This window comes from Cygnus olor, chromosome 1 (genome assembly GCF_009769625.2).
Source record: "Cygnus olor isolate bCygOlo1 chromosome 1, bCygOlo1.pri.v2, whole genome shotgun sequence".
In the NCBI taxonomy this organism is placed as follows: domain Eukaryota; kingdom Metazoa; phylum Chordata; class Aves; order Anseriformes; family Anatidae; genus Cygnus; species Cygnus olor.
The window spans coordinates 66,600,692-66,628,477 of NC_049169.1; the positions used below are offsets into that span (position 1 = coordinate 66,600,692).

At 44.4% G+C, this 27,786-nt stretch overlaps 2 protein-coding genes across 4 annotated transcripts; both read left to right on the plus strand.

Annotated features, from left to right (window-relative positions):
- The first annotated feature begins 14,497 nt into the window (after positions 1 to 14,497).
- PEX26 (peroxisomal biogenesis factor 26) lies at positions 14,498 to 20,958 on the plus strand. 3 transcript variants are annotated; one of them, XM_040563051.1, is made up of 6 exons: positions 14,504 to 14,874; positions 14,905 to 14,922; positions 15,308 to 15,448; positions 15,940 to 16,253; positions 17,567 to 17,713; positions 18,496 to 20,958. In XM_040563051.1, the coding sequence occupies exons 1-6, from the start codon at positions 14,711 to 14,713 to the stop codon at positions 18,597 to 18,599; spliced, it is 888 nt and encodes a 295-aa protein (XP_040418985.1). In that variant the 5' UTR covers positions 14,504 to 14,710; the 3' UTR covers positions 18,600 to 20,958. The 3 variants fall into 3 exon arrangements, with proteins under 3 accessions (XP_040418994.1, XP_040418985.1, XP_040418975.1); XM_040563060.1 differs by having other exon boundaries at positions 14,498 to 14,922; positions 17,567 to 17,621; XM_040563041.1 differs by having other exon boundaries at positions 14,505 to 14,922.
- On the plus strand, positions 18,567 to 26,883 carry LOC121072848 (tubulin alpha-2 chain). The gene is made up of 6 exons (XM_040563006.1): positions 18,567 to 19,355; positions 21,611 to 22,216; positions 23,534 to 23,747; positions 24,334 to 24,482; positions 24,899 to 25,579; positions 26,328 to 26,883. The coding sequence occupies exons 2-6, from the start codon at positions 22,034 to 22,036 to the stop codon at positions 26,619 to 26,621; spliced, it is 1,521 nt and encodes a 506-aa protein (XP_040418940.1). The 5' UTR covers positions 18,567 to 19,355; positions 21,611 to 22,033; the 3' UTR covers positions 26,622 to 26,883.
- The last annotated feature ends 903 nt before the right edge of the window (positions 26,884 to 27,786 follow it).

Consider the following 27,786-nt stretch of genomic DNA (forward strand, 5'->3'; position numbering starts at 1 on the left):
GTGCTTATGTGATTCTAAAACATGGGACTTGGAGAACATCACCAAATACAGTGGTGGCCATGACAGGGCTGCAAGACAGGGCAGTGTAGAAGTATGTCTGCAAAGCAGGTAAGCCCATTTAGGGATGGTCCCAGGAAGTCTGGAGCCTTCACACTGAAGATGCTAGGCTTTAACAGCACCCCCCCGGTCCTTGCATGGTGGCTTAGTGGCTTGTTCAAAAATTAGTTACGAGTACATCCAGAGTTACGAGCATCTGGTTCCATACAGACAGGAGGTTACTGAAATTATGAAAGCACGTTATAAAAATCTGCATTACAGTGGGCATTTTATGCCTTCTTCCTCAGTGATTTTAAATGAGAATGGAATTAGATCAGAAACTGAACTGCACACTTAATCTTACATAGGGGAAATGCTGGCTGGCACATATAATTAAATATATCTGTCTTGCTGACCCCCCCCCCCCCCCCCCCCAGACATTTTTATGCTTGGCTTGGTGGAAGAGTCTTGGTGCCCCTGGGTGTGATAGCACGAAGCCATTCAAAATGAAGCTGTCCCCTGAAGAAGACAATCCTGAGAAGGAAGAGTGCTGGGTTACCAGGGGTTATGAAAGCTGCAGAGGGATGTAGGGGAGAGGAGGTGGCTGGGCTTGGCCTGCAGCACGGAGAAGCCTTGGCTTTATCGTTTCACAGTCAGAGCACTAGCTATAAGTAAGTGTTTAATGGGATCATGAGGGTTGCTGTACCATTACTTATGGAAGAGGGCATAAAAATGACAGCAGCTAATAAGCACCATTTTCTCATCAGTTGCCTCATCAAGCTAATTTCACGAGCGGAACGCTGCAGAGGCTAACGGGCTGGAAATGACATTCAGACTGCTGAATGCAGGCCAGCACAGAGAGAGCGTGTCCCTGTGCCTATGCACCTCATTCTCAAACCACAAACAAAAAAAGAGCTACCGTAAACATACATCTGCAGCAGGACACATTTCCTAAACCGAGCTGGAAGGCTAACGTCAGCACATTTGTTCTTCCTTTAGGATTAAGAGGCAACAGGAGCGGGAACATGAATGTCCCTTTGTCCATAAATGTCCAGACCACATTCCTGGGTGTGAAGTTCCCTCACAGAAAGGACTGCTTTGTCTGGAGTTTGTGACTGGGGACATCAATAAGCCCCTAAAAAAACCTCAAACTTGGTGGACCAGGGTGGAAACACACCTTTCTTTGAGGAGCTGGTTCAGAGAAGGGGTTCCTGTGTCTGGGGGAGGAGGGTGCCTGATGCGAAAGGCAGAAAGCGGATAGAGACGTGTGTGTGGTCCAAGGGCAGGATAAAGGCAGGGAGTGTGTTTATGCGTGTAGGAAGGGAGTGGATTGTTTGCAGTGGGAGTGCATGCATGTGAATTAGAGATGTCAAGGCTGGAAAAGGTCTTGTTGGCCTTTTCACTTTTACTTCTTTTAGGCACCAAAGATTTGGAAAGTTGAATTTTCCAGGCATTGCAACAAATTGTCTAACATAGCGTATCTGCTGTCATCACTGGTCGCTAATTAGGTAACTCTGACAAAAAATCTGTGGCGAGATTTGTTCTTTTAAATACTGACGTTCATTTTTGCTCTTAGTGTCACTACCAAGTGATACTTTTTACACACATTTTACACATAATTCATTTTTTCACTGTGATCTATAGTTAGCCTTATCAGGGAGTACCTATGCTGTTTTTCTATTTTTAAAAGAGGGGACCACATTTCCTCAGTTTTTGCTTGAAATTCTGTGGTACGCTGCTGGTAAAAACTCACAATGAGTTTTCGAGGCCATTGGAGAGTTATCACCTCTCTAAAATACATTCTGTGCTAAATGATTTAGCAATGCTAGGCTTTTTGCAAAACATTTCCATACTTGATTTTCATGGAGATCCTTGCTCCTGCTTGTCTGTGCTCTTATTAACTGCTGCTATGGTCATGCCTGTTATTGATAGGTTTCTGGAAAGCCCAGCAACTCAGCAATTTTATAACTGCATTATAAATAATTCAATCAACTGTTCTTCCTCACATCTAGTTCTCATTTATTAATGGACTTTCTTTCTAGGCAGTATTTTCTCATCTCTCATCACCATGCAATATATATACTTGGGGGAGGAATGTAATTAGTTTTACAGTCCTTCTGCCAAAACTTCCACCAACTTCAGTCAGAATTTTGCCTGAAGAATGCCTAATGATAGCCTGTAGGAGTTGGTCCTATTTCTGTACTCCAGGAGCAGGCTGAAAGGAGTGCACACAGGTGGGCAGTGGAGTCCCACGGGCTTTTGAACCCTGAGCATTTTAAGAGAAGCATTAAAGGGTGGGTTTATATGTATGAGAAGAGAAAGGCGAAGGACATGGGGAAAACCAGACAGGGCGAAAGGGCAGAACAAACTGAAGATTTTTTTACAATTGACTTGTGCTAAACTCTGGTTGTGGGTTTGTTTTTGTTGGTTTTCTTTGACTGATTGTTTTGTTGTTGGTGGTGGTGGTTTTGTTGTTGGTGGTGGTTGTTTTGTTTGTTTTGTTGTTTTTTTAATTTTCAAATAACAGAGGAATGGATTTTCTCTCCCCTTTTCTGTCATCAGACAGCTGTGCAAATATTTTAGCATGTGATTGTGGAAGCACAACACTGAAAACTTCTGAATTGTGCCAAAAGAAAAGTACAGGAAAACAAAAGGCAAAAGCCCGGGGCAGGTCTAGCTGCCAGGACTGTCCATCCCCAGGAGAGCTAGACAGAGGAAAAGGAGGAGAAAAAAGGAGGTCTGATAGCTTTCATTGCTTACAGTGACAGTATCCCGGGTGATAAGGAAATGCAAACTTTTGTAGTCCTATATAAGGAGGGTAGCAAAGGTATCAAAGCAATTAGTAGTCTATTATATCACTGCTTTCTTGAAGGTTGTTGGCTTTATCTGCAGCACCAATTGCTTGCATTGTATTTGTGCGAGATACCAAGTTATCAGGTTGCAGGTACATTGAAAACCTGACTTACACGATACAGTCAGTCAACCTTTGAATTTGGGAAATCAGTGCTACGTGCTTGGTCTGAGGTTATACTGGTCTGGCATGAAACGTTTCTCCTTCCAGCAGTTTCAGGGGCTCATCAACAAAGAAGTGATTCAGGTCAGCTGACTGAAAATGCATCTCTTCGCAGGTTCTCTGAGGAGCTTATGCCACATACGTGTGGGCAGCAGGTGATAATGCAAGCCTAAATATGTCACAGCCAGGAATCGAGTTGCATAGTGATTCTCTGCCAAAGACTCCTATCTTCGTGCTGCAGGGAAATGATTTAGCCCGTTAAAAACATTAGCTTTCACTTGCACTATTCTCAGTCTTTTGCTTGCCACGCTCATTTGATGATTCCTTTGCACTGAGTGACAGAACAGCTTCATCTTCCCCTACTGCTTAAGGTAAAGCAGTAGGTCATGCCATAACCATATCCCATCTCCCAGCAAAGGCAAATGCTAACTTTTGCAAAGGAATGTGCAAAAAATAATCCTGCTAGTGAACAGCTGAAGGAATAAGATTTCTTCCAAGAAGCTGGCCATCATTCTCTCCCCTGAAACATAGGATTGGTGATAATTCTTATTTTTATTAGTCTCATATAACTGCAGATGTTATTCAAGCGAACAAGACACCTTTGGCTATGCTGCATGTCATCTATTCCAGGGAATTAAGCAGGTGGTTATTAAAACTGCAATAATAACACCTACACTGTGAACACACTGAAACCCTAAAGGAAGAAATTTTTTCCTTCCATCAAAGCCAGCAAAATCATTTAATCATTTCAGGAAGCCTTCATACTCCACACTTCCTCTAACCATTTTCATTCCACTTCATTTAATGACCTGCATTATTAACTAAGGTTAACCAGCTAATGTTTTGCACAGTGCTTTGGATAGGTAAAGCACTGTATAAACCCTTGGCATGAATGATTCATCAGGCTACTATTTATTTTACTGCTGTTGCTCTCCATGCTCTTGCTCTTTTCCATATTGCCCTTCCTAGGCAGCAGCCAGGGTGAAGCCAGTGCTACCACAGTTACTATTTCTAGCCCAAACTGTGCAGTCAGCCACACCATGCATCTCTGGCTCTTTGAAGAGTGTAGCTTTCCTGGTGCTGCCACGTGTATTTTTACGGAACCTGAGTGAAGATCTTGTGCCCGGTTACCCACTTAGCAGCATTTTCACCAGGCCACCAGGCTCAGGTTCCAGCCTTAGTTGCAGCTGTTCCCTTACCACATCTGCAGGGGTCTCCGCTCTCCTCCCTCAGCAGAGACCACAGCTGGTTGAGGCTCCCCCCAAAGAGAGACCGGTGTCCAGGCTGAGTCCTGGAAATACCTTCAGTTCTGCCGTTTCTTTAGAAAACCAAACCAAGGCTCTGTTGACATAAAAGAGACTACAAACCACTGCAGAGTCGCAGTTGATGCGGCCTCAAATGACAAAGAGGAAGCTTGCCTGTGACAGAAATTCCACCCTTAGAAAAGAGGTTTGAGGCCCCCCTCCAGCTTCTCCACAGCCGTGTGTGACTCTGAGTAGGCCACTTACAATTAGACGTACAAGCGATGTTTCATCCTGGGTGTCTCAAGCTGTGGTTGTTTTGAGAGACCAGAGACGCGATTTACAAAAATGGCAGTACGTATCCCTCCAGTCGAAAGCAGTGGGCCCCATCGTCATTGTCTCTCCAGATCAGATGAGGTAAACATACAAAAACTTGGTTTGCTTTGTTTTTCTATAGCTGTCAACCATACAAATTCTGCTTTATAACTGAGAGTCAAGTCAAGTTCTTTCCTCCTTACTCATAAGTAACATTCAGCAGGCCAAATCAGGCCACAGCGATGCCAAAAATATATCTCTTTGGAACTTGGTAAACAATTTTGTTGATACTGCTGAAAATGGAGAACCATTTTCTTAGCGTGTTGGCTCCTCAGAGCTAATGACAGCTCATTTCTTTGAGTCTCTGAGATCGGCAGACCCAACTGTGAGAGCAACTGGGGCAGGCAGAGCTGTTGAATCGCATGATCATCCTCTGATGTTCCAGTTTACTTTAACTCCTTCTCAAGTTTCTGAAGCAAAAGGCTGTCTCGCATTCAAAGACACTGAAGCTGCAAAAGACTAGTCCCGAAACAAAGTCCCTGTAATGTTCCTTTTTCCCTTGCCTAGTTCACTGCCAGGCAAGTGTAGGACTACTTCTAAGCAGAAACACTCAAGCACAGTGCTAAAGACAGAATTTAGCTCTCTGGGAAGGCTGCTGTCAGGCCGTGGGGAGGGGAAGGAAGGCCAAAACTTGTGAGAGAAGGGAGAGAGGCGAGGAGAGTACCCTAAGCATTTGCCCTCACAATGCCCCTTTCTTCCATATCCTCACATTGTGAGCAGCTCTGAGCACGGTTTTGGGGGGACCATGAAGTCCTGGCTTCTTCTAATCCTTCTCACCTTGGCCCTTGGCATGTCTGGAAGACCACTCGCACCTTCTCCGGGTGAGTCCTGCAGTGATGTCCAGCAGCCTGCCCAGCACAGGTGCGGGCACAGTCCCCAGTGCTGAGAGGCAATGGGATCTGCAGCAAGCCAGCAGCTTGGGAGCAAAGAGCCAGAGAAGAAAATGGAAGAAAAGCAGAGGGAAACAAGTGGACAAGTACAGGGAAGAAATACACAAAAAAACTCAGAGCAAAATCTCTCTGAGCCACTTAATGCATTTTAATTCATTGGTTTGCTGGCATCTCTGAACACCAGGAGAGCTGGTTAAACACCAGAAAAGTGGCATGCTTGCCCTGAGGCCTGTCTGCACGTGCAGGCGTGGAGACCAAACAGGCAGCATGGAGAATGGGGCTGAAGTCTACGTGCTATGCGTAAGCACGTCATACATATGCAGTACCAGCACCTCTGAGACGTACACATTTATGAGTCAGGCCTTGCATCATGACAGGATAGGCTTAAAAACCTTAGGATTTTGATCTTTAAAGAAAACAATAAACAACAACAACAAAAAACATGACCATCAACACTTATGCTAAGAACTGTCAGGACTGGTGGATTCCTCTGATGAACAAATGCTAAGTTTGGATCGATTTGCAGCAAAAGGCTGATGATTTGATCCACAATTGCCTGATACATAATGCAAGGAAACAGCCTGGTTGGGGATGACTGGGCAGGAGGAAGAAACAGTATGTAACAGTTTTGACTTTTTTCATCAAATGAAGAAGGAAATAATATATGGATCTTCCTTCTCTTTGGCTAGTCACCCTGTGAAAGCAAGGGGATTGGTTTCTGTGGCTCAATAACCCAGGCTGCTGCTGTTTCATGAAGATCAATGTATCACTTAGTAGAAAGAGGCTTTTCAACTCTGCAAGATATTATCTGCCGATGGCTACCATGGTATTTATAGACATATCCATCAGTGTAACAGCAGGAAGCAATTCTCTAGGGGTCAAATTGGGTGGATTCCCCCCATTTAAATGCCATTATGAATGCAGCTTTCTGTATAGGATTAACCACTTAACCCACTGAATCCTGAACATCAGCAGCTATTGTTCACAAAAATTGATGATCTCCAGGGCTTACTTGGCTGTGGGATGGCTGACTTGTTTTCAGTGTCAATTATCTTTTCAAAGAATAAGGTTCTTTGTTAACCTCTGACTTGCTGAGCAGTGGTGAAGGCAGCCTAGTAAGTGCTTCACAGTTCTCTTCTAACCCTATGATTCAGGCAGCTCTAGCAATTTAGTCCCATGTTTGTCCTATTTCTGGCCAGTCTGAATCCTCCACTGTCACATGAGCGGTGAGAGCACAGAACCAGCTTTGATCACAGCAAACTTAGGAAAACAAAAAACAGCGGTTTGGAGGATGAAGTCACAAAGTTTGTGTGTGTTATGCAAAGTGTTTTAATGCGTCTAGCCTAGCTTTTGGTAATGATTTACAGAGCTAAGACTATTTTGCGAGTCACCTCCTTTGGGGATTTAGCATGCACTGATTCCATCTCCTAAAATTATCTGAGTATCTTTCTAGAACTGAGTTTCTTCTGGTGAACACACCTTTTGGCATGAGACACTCTTGCAAGGGGAGCTTAGAATAGGCCTATTGTTCTGGCAGCTTACAGCACATAGGGAATGTTAACTGCTGGTTAATTGTACACGAGAAAGACAGGATGCTGAGTCCTGGCATGAATAAGTGTTCTTGAACACAAATAACAAATCTGAGCTACTTACGGTTCTGTTCCCAATTGCCAAGGCTGCCAGCAGTCATATCTGTCCATCCACTCTCCCTTTCAAACTTAGCATGATCTCCTGATTCCCCTGTTTCTCTAAACTTTCCCTCTTGTTTGCAGTGACCTCCACCCTCATGACTTGGTTGTATTCCTGGTGCCAGCCTGACACACCTGCATGCAGCTATAATCTTCTGCTGTCTACTACCCTTCTGGTGCTTCCTCACAAATACACCTCATGAGAAACATGAGGGCGGATACTCTCTGTCCCCAAGTGCAAAAATTAAGTTCTGAGTCTCTGGCAGAATCCACCCCAGTCACCATCCCCATGGGACTGGTCAATGTTTATGGGTGAGTCTCGTTTCCATTACTTTGCTCATGAGTAATTTTCTTTTGCTAGTACACACAGCCACAGCATACTTCTGTTTCTTCGCTTTACCTTAATTCATTTCTTTTCATCCAAAGCTCTCAGAACACTTCATAAATACAACATAATCTGCAAAACTAATAACCCTTCTACCAGGTAGTAAAGACAATGAAAATATTATCTCTGTTTTATGAAAAGAGAAGCTGATGTTCAGAGAGAGAACAACTGTACAGGAAGAAATCTCTAGCCAATGAACTCTGCGTCTAAGATGACTTGGGATAATTTTAATGCTTGACATGTACCTTCCCAGGACATATTTAATTTTCAGCTAAATCAAGACACTTGTACAAGTCTATTAATCAGTAGAACTGCTTTAAAAATGACTACACTATATAGCTGTTCAATCATTTTGGAGACACCTGGAGCAGCTTAGGAAGTCAGTGTCAGGGCCGGTACCCTGACAGCACTGACAGACCTTCCATGCCCCGACCAGCCTCAGTGGGGACTCCCACCCTGCCCCTTGCTCCCTGTGTCCAGGGATGCGGGCTCCATTTAAGCTCCATTCTGGGCACCCAGGTCTGGCCTGAGCTCTGCTCTAGCTGTACGAGCCCGCGGTGCTGTCACTCTCCCCTGGGCAGACCTTGGACCTGTGTTGCAGTCCTATCTCCAGCTGCTCCCCACTGGACTCCTGGCGTGGACCCTGATCCTAATCCTTCTGGTGCTGGTGCTGCTATCAGCGCCTGATGCTGTCAGCCCTCTGGATCCCGCGGGTGTGACTGCACCCTGGTCAGAGGGCACTGCCCCTGCCTGCCCTGGGCTCGCGACGTGTCCTCCTCCACGGAGCAGCCCCGCTCTTGCTGCTCCCCGAAGCCCTTGTCCCCACAGCCAGGCCGCTCTCACACTGGAAATGCTGGGAAAGATCTTGCAAGCACTTCAGTGCAGAGCCACGAGCCACCTTGGTCCAAACCCTTCTCGGCAGTAGTTTAAAAGCGGCTGCTGTCTCTACAGTGAAGTGGCTGACATGCACTAACGCTGTTGTGTTACTGCTTTCCAGAGACAAGCCAGCATTGATCCGGGGTAAGAGTTAATTGTGGTGGGAATACCAAGCTGAATTCCCCCAGCTAGATCTGCCAAAGGGTGACTGCAGTTGGAGACAGGAAAGTTATAGCCTGAAGTTCACTTTGACTAAACCAAAAATATTTGAAACGCAACTGTCCTGATCTATGGTAGAGTTCCAAAATATAGTAATTACAGTTTATTAGCTTTTCCATAACATTTCAAGCAAGTTCTTTCAGGTTGCCTACACTGAGTCACTTTTTGGAAATAAACATTTTGGATCTAACCCTAAATGAGAAATCATTTCAGATTTGGTAATACAGACTGAGTTTTCAACTTCCTCCATGAACAGGCATCTGGAATGAAAATGTAGCTAGAAAATTCTGGCCTGCCCTTTCAGGCTGCTCAGGCTGCTTTTAAAGCTGAAAACCTCCAGGAGAGACAGCCGTTGGATTCCTTGCGGGCTGCCCTTCCCCCAGTGCCGAGAAGTAAACAAGTATGTTTAAGTCGACATAAACTAATTGGACACCTGATCCTACATTCGTCTGCATCCAGTATTGCTATGACGCTGCTGAGAAAGATGAGAAGGACCAGCAAGTAAGAAGGGGGCAGAGGTAAAGAGAACATCAATTCGCAGGAGAAATGGGGGTAATATGCTGCTCTAGGCATTAATTTTACATAAACCAGAATCATACCTCTCAATCCAGTAACGCCCTAAAATAGCATGCAGATCTTCCAAAGGACGGGGAAAATCCCACCCCAAAAAAGAGAGATGGTGCTTTTTCATTACCTACATAAAAAAAAAAGCTTGGAGACAAATTAATAAAATAAACAGTGGCTTCTTAATTACTCTCTCAAGTTTGTGAAACAGCAATCAGAGACGTCCTGCCTGCCGCGGCCCCGGTGCCCAAGGGGTGCACAGCGGTACGTCTGCCCTGGAACAGCAGACGCAGAGGTTGCATCAGTGAACGGTCCCTTCCCAGCCGATCCTCTCCTCTCCAGAGCGATGGATGCTGTTACCAGGCAACTCTGCAGTGCTGCCAGCTTTCCTAAAACAACCTCCAGCTGCAACTTCCATGGGCATCACAAGACCCAGACAAATAAGAGCCACGACCAGCCGTCTGAGACACGAACAAGTTTGTTAACGTCGGTAATGTTTGCTGCAGTTTCCAATTCAAAATGTAGAACATGTAGGATCTGTTCGTAGCGGGAATTGACAGGAGGTCACAGTAAACTTTCAAATCGGGGACAGATGTCTTAAAAACACTGAAAAAGACACGTACTGAGGAGTTATGAAGCTAAGTCAAAATGATATGATAGGTTATTTGAGAAAATACATTTCTTTCTTCCTATTTGCCCTATGGTATCAGTACTTTCAGGATTCACTTTGTCAAGTGTTTCTCCCAACCATGAGAGCACACTTCACTTTTGAAAAAGAGGAAAGATAGAGATTAATGGATAACAACTGATTTCAGCAGGTGGGGCTCAACGAAGAGATATTAACTATTAGAAGGGCATGCAACTCTGAATCTGAGCAAAAAGATGCACTGCCAGGCACACAGGATTTAATTGACCCACGCTGATGACAGCCTTCAGTGTTTTCTCACAGATAATAACTGGTTGCAGAAAAGAAGAAGCCTTAGGCTTTTAACCGAACTGGTCACCTTAAAGCTATGAAATGCCCCACCCAGCACTAATTATTACTATTATAACAGTAACAATGAAATAAAAAGTAACAGCTGTTATGATCTGCCTGCTGCCTTGCCAAGTCTGGCATTTTGCTCCACATGGAACAAAGAAAGAGGCGTAATCAATTCAAAATCACCCTTTGTTTCGGGAAGCTTTTGCCATTATTTAAGAAAAACTCAAGTTACTACAAGTTGTGGAAACAACTCTGCGTTTCCAGTTTTCTGGTTTCCAGTGTTTGCACCTTACACAGTGGTTGTGGTTCAGCGGTGAAGGTTACAGCGGGGATTTGCTCACACTTCAATGCCATGCAACACCCCCAGCCGGACTGTAGCTACGAGTACCCCTGTAGTTTTCTTTCCTGTCTTCTACCATCCTTGCCTGTTGTTTATATGGGTTTTCATGCAGCCAAAATAAGAGGCGAGTGCTTTAAAAAACAGTAGCTAGGAACACCAGCAGGGGGGTTCAAAATCAGGTGAGTCACCTCTTAGTAGTTCTATGTTTAAAACAAAAAAATACATTTGATTCTGTCCCATACTAAGTAAAATAGAAAGCAGAAGGTCATGCTTGGCCATCTGTTCAATGCACAGGCGGAAAGTGTTCACCTTCACACAACCGGGGGCTCTAATGACAGCCTGCCAAGAGCTAGAGGGAGCCCTGAGTTTGGGCTAATTGAAGGGAACTGCAGCCAGCTATCTTCATATTTAATAGGGGTGCACTGCTCGTGGAAATTACAAGCAAATTACAGGTTCCAGCATGTAATGGTCTAGCCAGACCCAAACAAAAGCACGTGGTGGTGAAGATGGAGCGCTGCACGCTGGGACCTTCACTCTCTGTGGCCCTTGTTGCCTTATATATAGCTACGAAGTCCTGCAAAACTCCACAGCTTTCCTAGAGACTGTGCTTCCTTCAGCTGTGCTTATAATGCCTTTTATAACGTGCAGCTCTGCTGTGTGCTTTTGTATGGATGTAAAGGTGTTTCTTTCGCTTCAAATCAAATCATAGGGCCTCACAGTTTCTAGCTCCAAGCCTCCCTAATGCTGCTAATCTTGTATTAACAACCTACTGACACAGAAGAGACCGCAGAAAAGACTGATTGCCAGCTCCCTGACCCTGTAACCGCGTGCTGGTCAGATCTGGATTAATACTTGAGGCGATTTGCCTCAGGAGGCCTTCTCCAGGTGCCTGTAACTCTAAACTCTCCTTGAACTGCTTCGCAGGAGCGGGAGGAGGGGAACCTGTGAATTCACAGCTGATGAAGACACAAACAAGGCCCCTCTGCAACTCGCTTCATTTCTATTCCAGTATAAAATCAGGATGACCGCAACCAAAAATCCTAGATTTCAGACCAGAGGCAAGGAGCCAGGCCTCATCACCCACGACACAAAATCCACCATGATGCTCCTTCTTAGGCAAGTTTGCTTGAATTTAGCTTTTCTGGTTACAATAAATGGTTATCCAGGAAGCAGGAGCACAGTCAAGTATGTTGACTTCCTCCAATATTTTTGTAGGGGAATAGTCCTCCTGCGTAGGCTAATTCAGGTATAAGAGTGACTCTTCCAGTTTAAAAACAGTTTGTGCCGTTCTCATTTAGGGAAGGCTGGAAAAACAGCGTCATTCTGATTTGGTGATGAGCGTCCGCACGTGACAGCTCAGTTTACCAGCCCAAACCGCCTCACGCTTCGCTCCCCGTCCCGGCCGAACCTCCTGCATTTGCAGCACCGTGCCATGGCCCTACACAGCAGGAGGAGGCTGTGGGGCCGGCCGAGCGGCTGTGCCCAATCGCAGCGAGAAATAAGGGCCACAAACTGCACCTGGACTGCAAGGAGAGTGCCAGGGAAATGAAGGGAGGCCGCTGGGGCTTCGCTCTTCTGAGGCTTGGAGGTCGAGCATCCCTCACCTCCCCTGGGACGGTTCTGTTGTGGAAGAATTTTGTTTGGCTCATCAACAGATTGCTAGTAAATGGGTAACTGTTCCTGAAGTTAAACAATTCTGTGCGTTACCATCTTCTGCAGGCCAGGGAACGGTAAGAGTTGGGCCTTCAAGGCACCACACTGTCCCCTCTAGGAAGACGGATGAAGTACAAAAACATTCTGCCATGCCTTACAGAGACGTTAATTTTACCCATTATTATCATTATTAGAAGGCTACTTGTTCCACCATAGCTTCTTAACCAACCACACTGCAACTGCTGCTTAGAGCAGCTCCTACCTCTCCCCTGCCCTTCTCTGCCTCTAACTTACCGCAGTGTTATTGCAGCTCATGTATCTTTCCATAGTTCTTTATTAAAAAAGAGCATCTGCAAGAAAACAGGATCTGACTCACCCCACAGCACAGCAGCTCCTGCTACTTACTTTCCCACCTGAAACAACAATCCCACTTCCAAGTCCCTTCCATTGCCACAGTTCTTGTATCGCCTGTGCACCGCAGTGCTGTCCTTCTAAGGAACAGAATATTCTTGGCTGCTCTCCCCAAGAGACATTCTCGAACAAAATCTTTGCATATTGCAGACTCACCTCATTTTCATGCCGTCTCGCTCCTTTTCAGCATCTCAGTGAGGAGTATTTGGTGAGTGTGAGGCTTTTTCAAAATTGATTCCTTATCCATATTTGGGAATTTGTGCTGGGCACTAGCTGGTACAAGCCAGAGTCTTCCCACAGTGCACTTTGGGACTTGTAGTTCCCAAAAAGGAATGTTGTTTTCCAAATTGCAGGAGCCAAGCAACAGTAACAGAAGCCCGAACGGCCTTTATCCCTGCCTTTGCTTAACTGCTCGGCCCTGCCTTCTGCAACGTTTCTGTGCTGTGGCTTAAATGGGCTGAATTTGTCTGGGGCCTCTTCCACAGCTCGTAGCACAGCACACAAGCACGCACCGCCTTGTGAAAGCTGCTGCTGCTGCAGAGCACTCGTCCCATCACCGTGAGGTGCCAGCACTCGGTCCTGCCACCTGTAAGCAGCCACTTACAGAGTTAGCACCAATTTTTATGGATTCTCCCCACACTTTGTTCGCTATATCCAGCACTGAAATGGCATGGAAACTTCCTTTAAAAACTGTGCTTCACTCTTTTACATGTTTTGCATTAGTAACTTTGATTTATTTAATTAAATAATTATAGTAGGGGATCAGCATTTCAAAACAGTATAATAAATCCTGCCTCTTCTGTAGACATTCATTTCTGAAGAGAGTTTTCACAGAGTGCAATAATTATTTTGCAACCAAGACACCCTATTGTTTTAAAATACCAGTTAAAGAAGAATGTGAAACATTTTATATTGTTGCCTGTAGGGTACTGATGGAGATACTGTTATGATTACCCAACTCCATTTAATAGTTTAATTTGCTTAAAGCAGCGGGCGCTGGGTAGCTGAAGAAAAGATGCCAGAGGAGCATAACCATTCCTGGGGGTGTTCAAGGAAAGGTTGGACCTGGTGCTCAGGACATGGTAGTAGGGTGATGGTTGGACCAGATGAGCTTGAAGGTCTTTCCCAACCTTAATGATTCTATAACCCGAGCAGAGGAAGGCACATGCCTGTCCAACACAGGATCCTGCTGGCAAAGCCGAGCTTCAGAGAGAGCCATGTGCGGGAGCACACAGGGAGTGCTCCCCCACTACCAGGCACTCCAAAGCCCTTCTCCCGCTGGCTGTTTATGCTGAGGAAAACCACAGGACCACAACTTTATCGCCTTGCTCCAAAGCAGCACCTGAAAACCTTTGAATTTGGCAGGCGGCAATGCTTGTGCTGCTGTGACACCTTGCGGCCGCTGAGGGGACAAAGCGGTGACCTTCTCGGGGCACTTTGACCCCCTGCTGCTTACGACACCGAGGTGGAGGGTTGCTCTTTGGGTTTAGTCGTTCTCCCCTTGGCAGCCAGACGAGTAAGAAGGGCTTCCCCTTCACTTCGGTTAACCCCTTTAACGCTTAGCACCGAGACAAAGCCAGAGACGTGCCCTGACCCTAAATAAAGCTGTCGCATGCAGGCACATGCTTGTGGCACAGCGGTCCTCCCTTGGGGCAGCACCTATCTCCAGGGTGCTGCTGAACGAGCGGCCCTAATAAACAACCCTTGGGTCGCTCTCTAGCCAGAATTTTGTCAGAAACCGCCCCTCGCCACGACGCGACCCAAGGCTGACAGGAACTACATTTCCCGGCGAGCGGCACAGAAGATGGCTGCCGGGTCAGCCCTCGCGCCGCCGGGGGGCGGTGGCGGCCGCCTTCTGCCGGCCTCCCAGGGAGAGAGGGCGGCCCCTGTGTGCCCGGGCGGCTCCCCGTGTCCGTCCCACTCGAGGGGGGCTCGGGGGGGGCGGTGGTGGCGGCGCTGGAGCCGGATCTGGGTGCGGGCGGGCGGCGGGCGGCGAGGCTCGGTCAGGGCGGCAGCGGCAGCCCGCCCGCCGCCGCCATGAGCAGCGTGCCGCCCGCCTGCTGGTCCCCGCTGCCGGCCCAGGCCGCCTCGCTGCTGGAGGAGGCGGCCGACCTGCTGGTGCTGCACCGCGACTTCGCCGCCGCCCTGGAGCGGTGTGAGGCAGGCTGCGGCAGCCTGGGGCCCGGCCCCGGCCCCGGCCCCGGCCCCGGCCCCGACACCGGCCCCGGCATGGACACCGGCCCCGAGAGGTGTGAGGGGGGCGGCTCCGGGACGCGGGAGTAACTGCGGGCCTGCCCGCCGGGGTGTCCGGGGCTGCTCATGGGGGTGGTCTGCGGTTTTAGGGGCTTTCTGCGTTTAGTAAACCCAGTCTTTTGTATAAAAGACTCTGCATGCCTGTCATCCCTCAAACATACATAGAAACCTTCCCTGCTTGCTTCTAGAGGTACAGACTGGGCACATAGAGCGTTATCGAGCTCCCCTTTTTGAGGGGGAGTAGAGGTAGAGGAGAGGAGGGAAGGGAGGGGCAAACTGCTGGTACAGAACCATAAAGTGCTAGCTAAAGTAGCTCGTAAGAAGGGATGCAATGGGAAATTTGGTTATAAGAAGCACTTACATGTCTGTCTTTGTTACCAGTTCTGCAGAAGTGAAGTGCTCCCTCTGTGTCGTGGGCATTCAGGCTCTGGCTGAGATGAACCGGTGGAGAGAAGTTCTGTCGTGGCTCCTGCGGTATTACCACGTCCCTGAACGTCTGCCTCCAAAAATTATGGAGCTGTGGTGAGTGTGGGTCTGTGGCTGCCGCATGCAGAGGGCCTGTGTTAGTTAAGTTTAAAAGCGGGACAGACTTGAATATTGTGTGATGTTTTCACCTTGCAGGTTGCAAGGATGAAAGTGGAACATGGGACCTGTTCTCACAAAGAAAAACAATAAAATAAAAAAAACTGAGTTTGTTTCTTTTGCAGAATTTTTTTTTTTTTTTTTTTTTACTCTGGGTTCATAATCAGGTGCTAAATGTAGTGAGCCTGCTCTCGCTGCCATTGGGAACGTCTGGGCCAGTGTGTGCTGGAGCATGCCAGCTGGCAGCTTGAAGGCAATGAAGTACAAAAAGGGTGATTCTGAGGGAGAACTGCTCCCCTGGGAAATGTCTCTGTACCTCAAGTGCAAACCTTGCTACATGCTGTGACCATAGCTGCTTCTGGGTAGTAACTGCAAGCAATCTCAACTTTTACAATGCTACTGTTTTCTATTATTTCTTTCTTGTGTTGCAGTATCCTGTTGTATAGCAAAGTGGGAGAGCCCCAGGTGATGCTGGAGGTTGGCAGTAGCTGGCTGAGAGACCTAAGCAATAAGAGCCTTCCTGAGTATGGTTCATTGCTGGAGCTCTATCTGTTGCGTGTGTTGCTTCCACTTGGCCTATTTAAGGGGGCAGAAGAGCTCGTAGACAGCTGTGATGTTTTAAACAGTGAGCAGAAGCTAGCATTTTTCAAGTCCATTTGTGAATGCCAATGTCAGTGGACTCAACAGGAAGAGATGCACTCAACTGATGAAGAGAAGCAAGACAAAGCAACAGAGACTGTGTTGGGTAGGCTTTCCCTCTTGTTTGTACTCCTTTTTTTTATTATTATTATTTTTTAATTTATTTAAAGTTTTAGAGATACACATATCTTAAAGATTACCAGAATAGTTCAATCTGGACTATGATTGGTCATCAACATCTGTGTGTTCTGTGTCAGTACCTATGAACTGTCTGCCCTCTTCCTTATAGTCTGTGATGGTCCATCCCAGAAAATCTGTTTGTGCCATAGAGCTGTTGGTGAGATGGCTTTCACAAGCACTCAGGACTTTGCAGTGTGTACAGACCGCAAACTCTCACTGGCACATTAAGAGAAGTGAGTTCCAAAAGTAAAAGCTTTTGCAGGCCCTGTGATCATTGAAGCCATCTCATTTGCTGCTGTCTGAAACCAGAGTCAGAGCAGTGGCTTTGGAAAGAAGCAATGTAGTCTCTTACCAGCCGTTCCATTGCTTTTTCTTCCTTAAGTATGGTTATATAGCGGTGGTGTCCTTTTACCAGTGAGATGGCAACCGAAGCCATCTTATGGAACACGTCCTTAAATGAGTGAGTGGCTTCAGTTCACATACAGTTGTGCAATGACTCTTCACATCTGGCTCGAACTGATTTGCAGTAGTACCTACCCAATCCTGTTCATCCCTCCCTAACAAAGGTAGTGAGAATTAAGTATGTGTTAATAATGATGCCAGGCCATACCAGCCATGACGAAGTCCTGCTCGGTATCACTGAAGGAAATGGAAGACAATTATGTTTGCTGACAATTAAAAAACCTATTTAGTCTAACCAATGCTCAGAGATGAGAATTATTTTCCAGGTTCTGAAATGCTTAGTAATAAATTTATTATATATTAAAAAAAATACAGAAAAAAAGCTGTGCCAAGGAAAACAAATCTAACTAGCCATCCTATAAAGGCACTTTGTTGGCTCTTTGTATTCTCTACTACTTCTGCAGTAGAAGTCAAGTCCATGTTGAAGAATCCACATCTGGCATTTAAAGCTCTGCTTCTCCAGCACTGTAAATCACTTTATCTCCCAGGAGAGAAGCTGCAACTACTGTGGTATAAGTTGATGGCTTAAAAAATGTATGGAGAATTGTATCATAAAGTTGTACTGTTTCTCTGTTCCCTTTTTAAAACCACCAAAATAATAATAATAATAAAAAAACAAACGAAGAAAAAAACAACAACAAAAAACACTAAAACCACAAAAACATCTCAGGCCAACTAAAATATGAATAGTCTTACCTTATTTATATTAATTTCCTAGTATCTGTATGATTTTTTTTTTAACTTTACCATAACAGCTTCTCTGTTCTCATTTTCTAGGTGCTCTGTCCCAAAAGCTCTTAACCATGTTGACATTGCTACGAAGAGCACTCAGGTCCATGTCAAGCCACTTCTATTTACTTCCTTACAAAAAGATGCTCTTGGCTACTTTTCTGCTGTACCTTGTGGTAGTGAGATTAGATCCGGGTACGGTATTAAGATTTCCTTTTTTTTTTTTTTTATCCCTTAATGGCTACAGAAGAAAATTGTTGATTTTAATAGATTTGGTCTGTATGAATGTTTCATCTCTGGGAGACACAAAAACTGGCTAGGAACTTATTATTTGGGCTTGTTTCAAACGCTTCCAGTTGCAATCCATCTAGAAAGACGCAGCTCTACAAGAGTCCGTTTCCTATCAACCGTTATTCCATCCTCAGTTCTTTCCAACAGACGAGGCACTGACTGCGAGAGGCAGGCTGGGCTGTCCTAGACTCAGCCTCTGCCACCTTGAGGTGCTACAAGGTGAATGTCTCTTGGAAGAGTGATTGCCTCCTAGGGCTGTCCTGTCAGGAAAGCGGAGACTTGCCCAGGGCAGCAGTGTAGTCATGCTTTTGAGCTGCTTGTGCTGGAGCCTTGCAAGCAGTGGCTGGAGCTGTCACTGAAGAACGGGCTGGTCCCATGACGTAGATGTGGCTGCTGGGGTGTGGAGGGGGTGGGTGTTTTCTTTGGCTGGAGACACTCCTTCTGCTGTGTGGTGGGCGCTCCGTGGCTATTCTGCAGATAGTCCACTGGAAAATACTGAAGAGACCTTGCTGGGGATGGGAGTAGTGCCTGGGGTGAAGGCCCAAGTACTGAACTGAGCAGGAGGAAATAAGATGTCAAGGTTTCCATTAACTCTAGTTGGATTAGTTCTTTCTCAGTATGTTTGGTATTTCTTGGCCTTTCATTATAAAAGGTAAAACTGTCTTGCTTTGTGTTTTGTTCCACAGCTTCTCCCACATCATTGCCATTCCTTTGCAAACTGGTCCAGCTCTTCCGACAGGCTTGGGCAGCTGTACTGTCTCCAATCCATAGGCCTCCAATTCGAGATTAAGTGTATTTCACCACAGAACATGTTTTTCTCTGCTGCTGCGGAAGTGTCAGCTTGTCTCGAGGACTTCATGAGGCTCTTCGAGGACTGTTGAGATCTGTGTCCTAATGGAGATGACTACCTGTGAACTCCCGTGTAGCAGTACCTTCCTTTCTTCAGACAGGGAACGGTGGTATATGAATTTTGAAACCACGCCAAGTATCTCTGACATTTTCTTGTCTGTTAAACACCAGTCCAACTCTAGGGTAAAGCCACGCCTTCCATAATCTATAACTGATTAAGGCACTCATTTGGATGTAGCTCTTGAGTGAGAGTTGTATGGACGGTTAGGAAGCATGCTCCCTGAGATGTTTTGGAAGAAGGTTCCATCCTTGCAAATACCAGGCAGTTCACTGAACAACTGAAATCACATTCCTGGAAGCATGACTGTGAAAGGCAGTGGAGTACCAGTAATTAGGGGAATATTCTGTTTGGCCTGAAGACATCTAAAATGCCCAGTTCATCCAGCATGGGATGTAGGACAAGCCTGTGGAAGAAAAACGCTGCAGAAGATGAAGCCTGTTGCATTTTGAACGCCATGGTTTCTCTTGTGACTGATACCTCCTCATACAGGCGCCCTAGATTTTAGTCATATCTAAGCCAGAAAACCTAGGTGGTGTGCCACAAATACTGTGGTGCTGCACCTGCTGTTCTTAAATGCAAATGACAGTGCTTTGTGCTTGCCTGATGTGCAGTAATCCTTAGGAGCACGTGGCAGTGGTAAGGAAATAGATTTATTTTTTTAAACTGTATTCCATATTATTGTCTAGTTGAACAACAACTGAAGTTGTTGCATTGTTTTACTCTTTCCCTACCTCTTGCTTTGTTTATGTAGATGTCAGAAAGTCTCTGTGTGTCTAGAACCCATCTTCCCACCCCTACATCCAAAGTCATGATTTACATGGTAAACATTTAGCAATGTCCTATCATTCACAACAAAAGCTTATTAAGAGGTAGAAAGAGATTTCTCTGAGATCCCCCAAACCTTCCCAAAACTGTAGCAAGAAAATTGCTGTATTTGCAGGTGGTTTGTTAGCAGACTGACCCCGTTTCTGACCACCTCAGGCAGAGACTGGAGATTTGCAGTAAAACAATTGATTTCTTCTCCATCCACCTATCATAGATTGACAGTGAGTAATGCCAAAGGAGAGAGTGCAGATTATTTAAATATGGCTTCTGCTGAAGCAAACTATGTGTGCTGGAGAGAACAACTTAGAGGCACGGAGCCGTTGTGGCAAACATAGGCAGCCTTCCTAGCATCTGTGCCAAGAGGATTCAGGCTCGCTGACGTCAGTCAAAATTACAAAATGGGAAACAAAGCCACCTTTCTGACAGGCAAATCCTATCCAACACACCAAACTTGTGAAAAGTAGCCTATATGTATCCCACTGCAGTGTATTACAACAGTAGCCCCCTTCAAATGGATTGTTTGTCTCTGGCAATAGCTATACACTGAGGTGGCAGCTATTTCTGTTTCATTTACAAGGAGAGCAGCCTGTTGGTGTCATTATGCTGTGTGCCCTCTGCTAAAATAATTTTGTCCAGTTCTTGAGTTATCCCAATAGATATCCCCTCCTTGAGTTATCCCCTCCCCTCAACGTTTTTGTTTCCAGTAGGACTTTACATCAGGATAAGCAGCACATAACTTTTTAATATGGTGAAGCATTATTTCTTATACACTCTGTAGATAGGGAAGAGCTGCTCTTGATACTGCTAGGTGATTTTTGTAATCCAGCTGTCAGTGTGGCTACAGCTCCTTGCAACCAACACTTGACAGGAAAACCAGGTAGAATCAAACACAGAGGGTCTGGCTGGAGTTGAGTTCTTCCAGAAAGTGACTAGGTTGTATCTACTGGCCACTTGCTTTGTAAGGCCTTGCTCTACATACTTTATGTTAATAAATAAGTTAATAATAAGTCAATAAAATAGTAAGCTTCCCTCTGAAGTCAGGTCAAATTGTTAACAACACTTGACTGTTTAGATAAAAAACATATGTTTGCTCCAGATTTCGATTAATACTTTCAGTTACATGGCAGAGCTGCCCGTTTTGGGGCTTGGGATCAGTGGTCTGCACAGACCATACGCTATTTTTTAAAATTCTGATAAATATCACAGCCACTCGTTAACCAGAACTTTAACCTTCAACTTGATTTTAGTTGCAGGTTAGCAACCTTCACTTCTTTTGAGTACTGCTGATTTTGCATTTGTATTGTATTTAGTTCATTATGAGAGGGAAGAAGGCAGAAATGAGCAATCTGTTTTTTTTGCAATTAATACTAAGCCTGCAATATTTAATTTTCACAATAAAATGACTAATTATTTACGTCATTGTAGAGTTGCTTATTTGTGCTGTGATTAAGTGTATCAAAGCTTTTGTACTTAATGTGTTGACACTAGAGATTTTTGAAATAATTTCTGGAGATGTTTCAGTATGTGTCTGCATTGTACGGGCATATATGAATTAAGCAGAGGACTTGTTAATTAAGTAGAAACAGGTCTGCATTTTCATAGGAGTTCAGAGAGTGATAGTTACTTTCCGTGAAAGATGCAGCATATATATTTTTAATATTTAAGTGTCTCTGTGTACCTTGGGATGGCCAAGATCAGTACTACTGAGAATAAAGTACCTGTTACTTATCTTTAGCTGCGTTTTTTCTCTGTGCTGTCATTCTAACATGGAGGGAAAAGATGTAGCCGTGCATAGTTCCACAGGAATCCTACGATTTAAGGCTTGTTCAGAGAGAATGTGCGTGCCTGCCATGTGTATGTGAACTTACTGCTCGTATCTCCAGAAGTAAGAGCAAATGATAGTCTTTTGCTTTTTTTTTTTTTCATCCTCTTGCTGGATGCAAAGAACTGGTATTGGCACATACTGTAGGCAGCTGAAGGGTTGAAGAACAGTTGTCTATGATCAGCTAAACAGGTGTCACAAAGAAAAGAAGGCCAGGAGATAATCCTGTGTATTTTGTCCACAGATGATGAAATAGCCAATCAAGTGGAACTCCTTACAGTCTAACCTGTTCCCCAACTCATTTCAATCGGGGGAAGTTACGCAAGTTGACTGCAGCTGAATGGAGGACACAGTCACCTTTGTCAGAAAGACACAAAATGCCACCTTTTGAAAGTATTAGTGAAGAAATTCTGAAACGATTACTCTTTACAATGAGTTACCAGTAGCATATTCACCAGTTGTAAGCAAGCATTTTAAGGAAGGAAAACAGTTATTTGTGAAGACATGCCTTATCTGTTAAAATACTGGCTGCTAACATCAGCTGCAACTTTTTTTTATTTATTTTTTTACTAATGTTTAGTATGGAGAACTAACTGGGAAGACTTTCTTAACAACAGACTATAGGGCTGGGTGAAAGCAGGCTACTGGTGTAACTGGAGCGGGTGCCATGGGAAGGTTGCCTGGGAGAGATTGTGACCTCTCCTCCCTACACTGTGATGCTGCAGGCCACCGCCAGCAAAGAAAGAATGCGCTGCCCCCCTTGCATCAGGTTGCCTGTACAACAGTAGAAACATCAGTAACCACCGCTTCTGCATCCAATCCAGAAAAGAAACACACAGGAGAAACCATGGTAAGAAAAGAATCAGGTTATTTTATGAGATAAGGAACCATGAGTCTAGCCTTTGTTTCCTCACTACTCTGGTCAAGGTCTGAGTGAAGGTGGGAAGGCTGAAGGGACTTTTTTTGCTTCAGCATTAGAACCGTGACTAAAGGAGGGGGACCAAAGATGGGTGTTCACAATCTGTGATCTTTCTAGGCATCTCTACATTTTTTGAGTAGCCTAAACCAGGGAAAAATCTGTAATTCTTGTACTGTGTCCAAGATTTTGCAATTGAGAGATTGGGTGAATCTCATTAAAAGCCTGTCAAGCCCGGTTTCAAAAGCAGTTCTTGAGAAATGAAAAGATTACCACAACCTCTTGTGAGGTTAGTAAGCACTAGGAGAACCTCTCTTAGCGTTTGTTTCTAGTCCTGTTTCTCCTCAAGCACGCAGAGGCATGTTTTTTTTTGTTTGTTTGGTTTTGTTTTTTCCCCCTTATGGAACAACACTACAAATAGATGCAGCTGGCACAATAATGAAATTAATTGCATAATGACAATTACCGTGCTAAAGTATTTTCGAATTTGCATAACTTTGGTCTCCTCATTGCTTTTTACTTGATCCTAATTTCAATCAGTGCCACAGTGGTACACTTAGATTACAAACTGATGGGTTTCTGTGACTACAGAAAACACTGTTTCCCTAGATTGCATAGTCAGTTTTGAGAATCTAGTAGAAAACTCTTCCAATAAGAGTCAACTTTTCTTAAATTGAATTAAAATTGCCCAGGGAATGAGCTGAAACAATCAGGAGTTGAATGAATTAAGCTACTAAGGACACTTTAATTCCAGTTACTTTAATTTCTATGAATTTATTTATTCTGCACCTAACACACGTTCAATAGAAGGTTAGTGATTAGAAGATACTTCATTCCCTTTGCTTTCTCTATATGTCAGTAAGGCAGCATAGCTGTACCTTGTCCCAGACAACAGGATTTGGCTGCTATTCCTCATCTGGGACCTACTATAGTTTATTCTGTATATTTATATACAGTTTTTCTATCTGTGTGGGCTTACAAGCATTTACACATAGGCCATGTACATACTCTACATCATGTGTAGACACAGTTGCAAATCTCTAGTTGTTGTCCTTAGTGTTTCTTTCTGCACACGACAAAATATTTATCTACCTATTTTTAAATAAATGTTAGAACATTTTTTGTTAATTCCAGCCTTGTGGAAATTTTTTGTAATCATTGGTTTATTTGGGGTTTCAGATAGAATCAATTTATAGGCTGTTAGGATACTCATTGTTTCTTTTCACCATTCCCCTTATTTTCCCACTATAGCGCGAGTGCATCTCTGTTCACATTGGCCAAGCTGGAGTTCAAATTGGCAACGCGTGTTGGGAACTCTTCTGTCTGGAACACAGCATTCAGCCAGATGGCACCTTCAGCGACCCACCCAGCAATGACGACTCTTTTGCCACATTTTTCAGAGAGACGAGCACTAGAAAATATGTACCCCGGGCTATTATGGTGGACTTAGAACCAACGGTAGTAGGTCAGTATGGAACCAATCTTGGAACATTGAAATGAATTAACTCTTCTGTGTGGCAAAGCTCAGATCACTGAATAGCAGGACTCTCCCTTATCTTTAGGGATGATCCTGACCTCCAGGTAGAATATTCAAAGATTTTAATAGCAAATATTACTAAAATATGTTATTCTCAATTGAAATGATCATAAAATCGTAGAAAGGTTTGGGTTGGAAAGGGATCTTAAAGATCATCTAATTCCAATCCCCTTGCCATGGGCAGGGACACCTTCAACTAGACGAAAACTGATTCTGTCATGGATGCCTTAACTAATAATAAAATCAAAAGTTTGCTATTGTCTAAACCCACACTGGTTATGAGTACAGTTTAACCTACTTAAAGAGGTTCCTTTCTAGTCTTTTGTGTGTGTGAGTGATTTTATTTTTCTTTTGCTAACTGTGGAAAATGCTTTCTTCATATTCATATGTAAGACAGGAGCGTGGAGAATCAGAAAGCAGGAGTGTCCTGAAAGATGTTTTACTCTTGCAAATCTTTTCTAATAATTCACCTGAGGGTTCTCTTCTAAGCTTGTACATTTTCTCTGTTGTTCAGATGAAGTGCGGACTGGCACCTACCGGCAGCTTTTCCACCCAGAACAGCTGATCACTGGAAAAGAAGATGCAGCAAATAATTATGCACGTGGCCACTACTCCATTGGCAAAGACAAAATTGACATGGCATTAGATCGTATCCGCAAACTGGTATGCACTATTACATTGGAAGCAAGACACTTGGTGGGTGGGAGGGGATGTAACATGTCATACATTTTTTTTGATAGTGGCTCTCATTTTGTTTTTACTACTGTCATTGGCTCAGAACAGAAAAATGTGTTTACTCAATGTCCAAGCTTAGTTTTCATATGAGTGGAAGACTTAAATGGGAAACCTCAAATATTGCTGTACCATTGTTATTGTTAGGAAAATATATATATATATATATATATATTGCTCTAGTGATACACTAGCCTGAGATTTATAGGGGAAAACAGATGATGTGGATTTCCTGGTAAAACTGCTAACCGTTTTGCTGTGCATCCATACGGGTATTGCTGTTTCTATCTGAGGTGTAATTTAAGATACGCTCACTTATTCTTTCACTTTTCCTGTTGTTTTTTCAGGCTGATGCCTGTTCTGGACTGCAGGGATTCTTGATCTTCCACAGCTTTGGTGGAGGCACTGGCTCTGGCTTTACCTCCTTGCTGATGGAGCGCCTCTCTGTGGATTACGGAAAGAAGTCCAAACTAGAGTTTGCCATCTACCCAGCCCCTCAGGTCTCCACCGCTGTGGTGGAACCATACAATTCTATCCTCACCACACACACCACCCTGGAACACTCAGACTGTGCTTTTATGGTGGACAATGAGGCTATCTATGACATCTGTCGCAGAAACCTGGACATTGAGCGCCCAACTTACACTAACCTCAATCGACTCATCAGCCAGATTGTCTCCTCCATCACTGCCTCGCTGCGCTTTGATGGTGCCCTCAACGTGGATCTGACAGAATTCCAGACAAACCTGGTTCCCTACCCACGCATCCACTTCCCCTTAGTGACCTACGCCCCCATCATCTCTTCTGACAGAGCATATCACGAGCAGCTCTCGGTGGCTGAAATCACCAGCTCCTGCTTTGAGCCCAACAACCAGATGGTGAAGTGTGACCCACGACACGGGAAGTACATGGCTTGCTGCATGCTCTATCGAGGTGATGTAGTTCCCAAAGATGTCAATGTAGCAATTGCTGCCATCAAGACCAACAGGTCCCTCCAGTTTGTTGACTGGTGTCCAACGGGCTTCAAGGTGAGAAGGGTTGTCATGAGCTTCTCTTTCATGTTTTAAGAGCAGGTTCATTTTAGCTGAAAACTTGTATTTAAAGTTTTAGATCTTGCATGCTTTTCACTAGTGAGAAGAATGAACTTAAGAAAGGTGTGTGTGTATAAAATGTGCCCTTTCTCCTAATGACATCCCACTGACACAGACTTATAAACCTTTAAGTAAATGGGAGTGTATATACTATTTTTATATTCATTACTGGGACAACGTCAACCCTGTAAGACTCTAAACTTAAAATATTGCATTCTAAAAGAAAGATTAAGGTAAGGCTTACATTCTAAAGACACTGCTGAGAGTGTCCTTGATGAGATTTAAAAAAAAAAAAAAAAAAAACAAATAACAGTATCAATAATACATTGTTGGTAAGTGAAACATTTCTACAGTATCTCCATGAACAGACACTTTTGCCAATTTTGTCAAGCATATCAACACATTCTTGTGTTTTTCTTCATTGAGAATCCTGTTCTGGTCAGTGGCTCTTTATTTTACTTGGGTCTTGGGTGAGAGTAGGAACTGACTTGCACACAAAACATGTCTTGAATGACATTAGACTTGACAGGGATTATTTCACCAACATAATTTGGGTTTTTCCTTACTTTTTTTTTTCTTCCGCTCAGCAGTGGCTCTACAATTTTCTTAACCTGTTTATTTTCTCTTTTTATCCCTTTTCTTGTAACTCTTTTTTTGCAACTGTCTTTTTTACTGTTGTTTGCAGGTTGGGATCAACTATCAGCCTCCCACGGCTACGCCAGGAGGAGACCTTGCCCAAGTCGAGCGAGCGGTCTGCATGCTGAGTAATACCACAGCCATTGCAGAGGCCTGGGCAAGGCTCGACCACAAGTTTGATCTTATGTATGCCAAGAGAGCGTTTGTGCACTGGTATGTAAGTGAAGGCATGGAGGAAGAAGAATTTGCAGAAGCCCGAGAAGACTTGTCTGCCCTGGAGAAGGACTACGAGGAAGTAGCAACCGATTCATTTGAGGAAGAAAACGATGCAGGGCAACCTTAAAATTTAATCTGCCTTTTTCTGTGCATAAGATTGTCTCTATGTCTCTTTATTTCATGTGGTTGCATTTTAACTTTTCTCACACATACCAAGTCCATTGGCACCTTAGTAGACTGTAAATAGTGAGTTGTCCACTGTGAGATCACAAGACAGCAAGTGCAGGATACATAACTAGCTAATCATTAGTCACTTTGCCTTAGAACGCAACAGCCATCATATTTCTTGCTAATATATCCTGAAAGGAGGTTTACTTGTGGAAGGAAGAGTCCCTCTGTCTTCTGTACTGTCATTTATTCAACACAAAGATACATTCATGCAGCTGTAATATTACTTGAGGAATTCTGTTGCTTCAAAACTTCCCACAAAATTGCTACATACGCTATGTGAAGAAGAGTTACCTGAACTTCTCAGTCTTTATTTCATATTAATTCTAAACATACACTTGTAAAGCTGTCATACTTTAAGATGCAATGAGAATTCTGTCAGTGCTGAGAACACACACCTAGTCCGAGTTCCCTTGCTTCTACACAATCCACAGTGTGGGGTGGTTAGAAGGTGTGATTTTGCCAGCTGCCAAGAGTAGGGACACAACTTGGATGACTCCTTGCTGGAGCAGGGGTTTAGAGCGCTATATGCTTGTGCAGCAACTGCGTAGCCATCATAACTAGGCTGGTCTGGAGGTGAAAGTATGCAGACAGTTCTGTTGTAATTCCTAAATGAATAGTATCCATGACACAGTCAAAGGCCTTCAAATGGCCAGCTTGTGGCATGCTGGACAGAAGCATTACCAGTTCCCTCAGACTTACTGAGATAGAACAAGACAGAACCATGACAAAGAATGTGTGTTATAGATACAGGGGGGATGTCTAAGAACAGCTATGGCTTCATGGATTTTAGAACAATATATTGTTCAGGCGGCAGATGGCCAGTTGTGGCCTGAGGTAAAACCGGTAACAAGATAACAAGAGAAACTATTGGATGTTGCAGACAACGGAAGAAGAAAAGTGGCTGCCTAGCACTAACCTACATCTAAACTAATGAGGCAATGGCAGGAGAAGCTACTAGACCTTACATATAGTGAAAGGGGAGTTCTATGGACTCTGCTCGAATCAACAGAAAGTGAAGGGGCTGTTAGCTTGCTGGGGGTAGTAACTAAAGCTGAAATTAC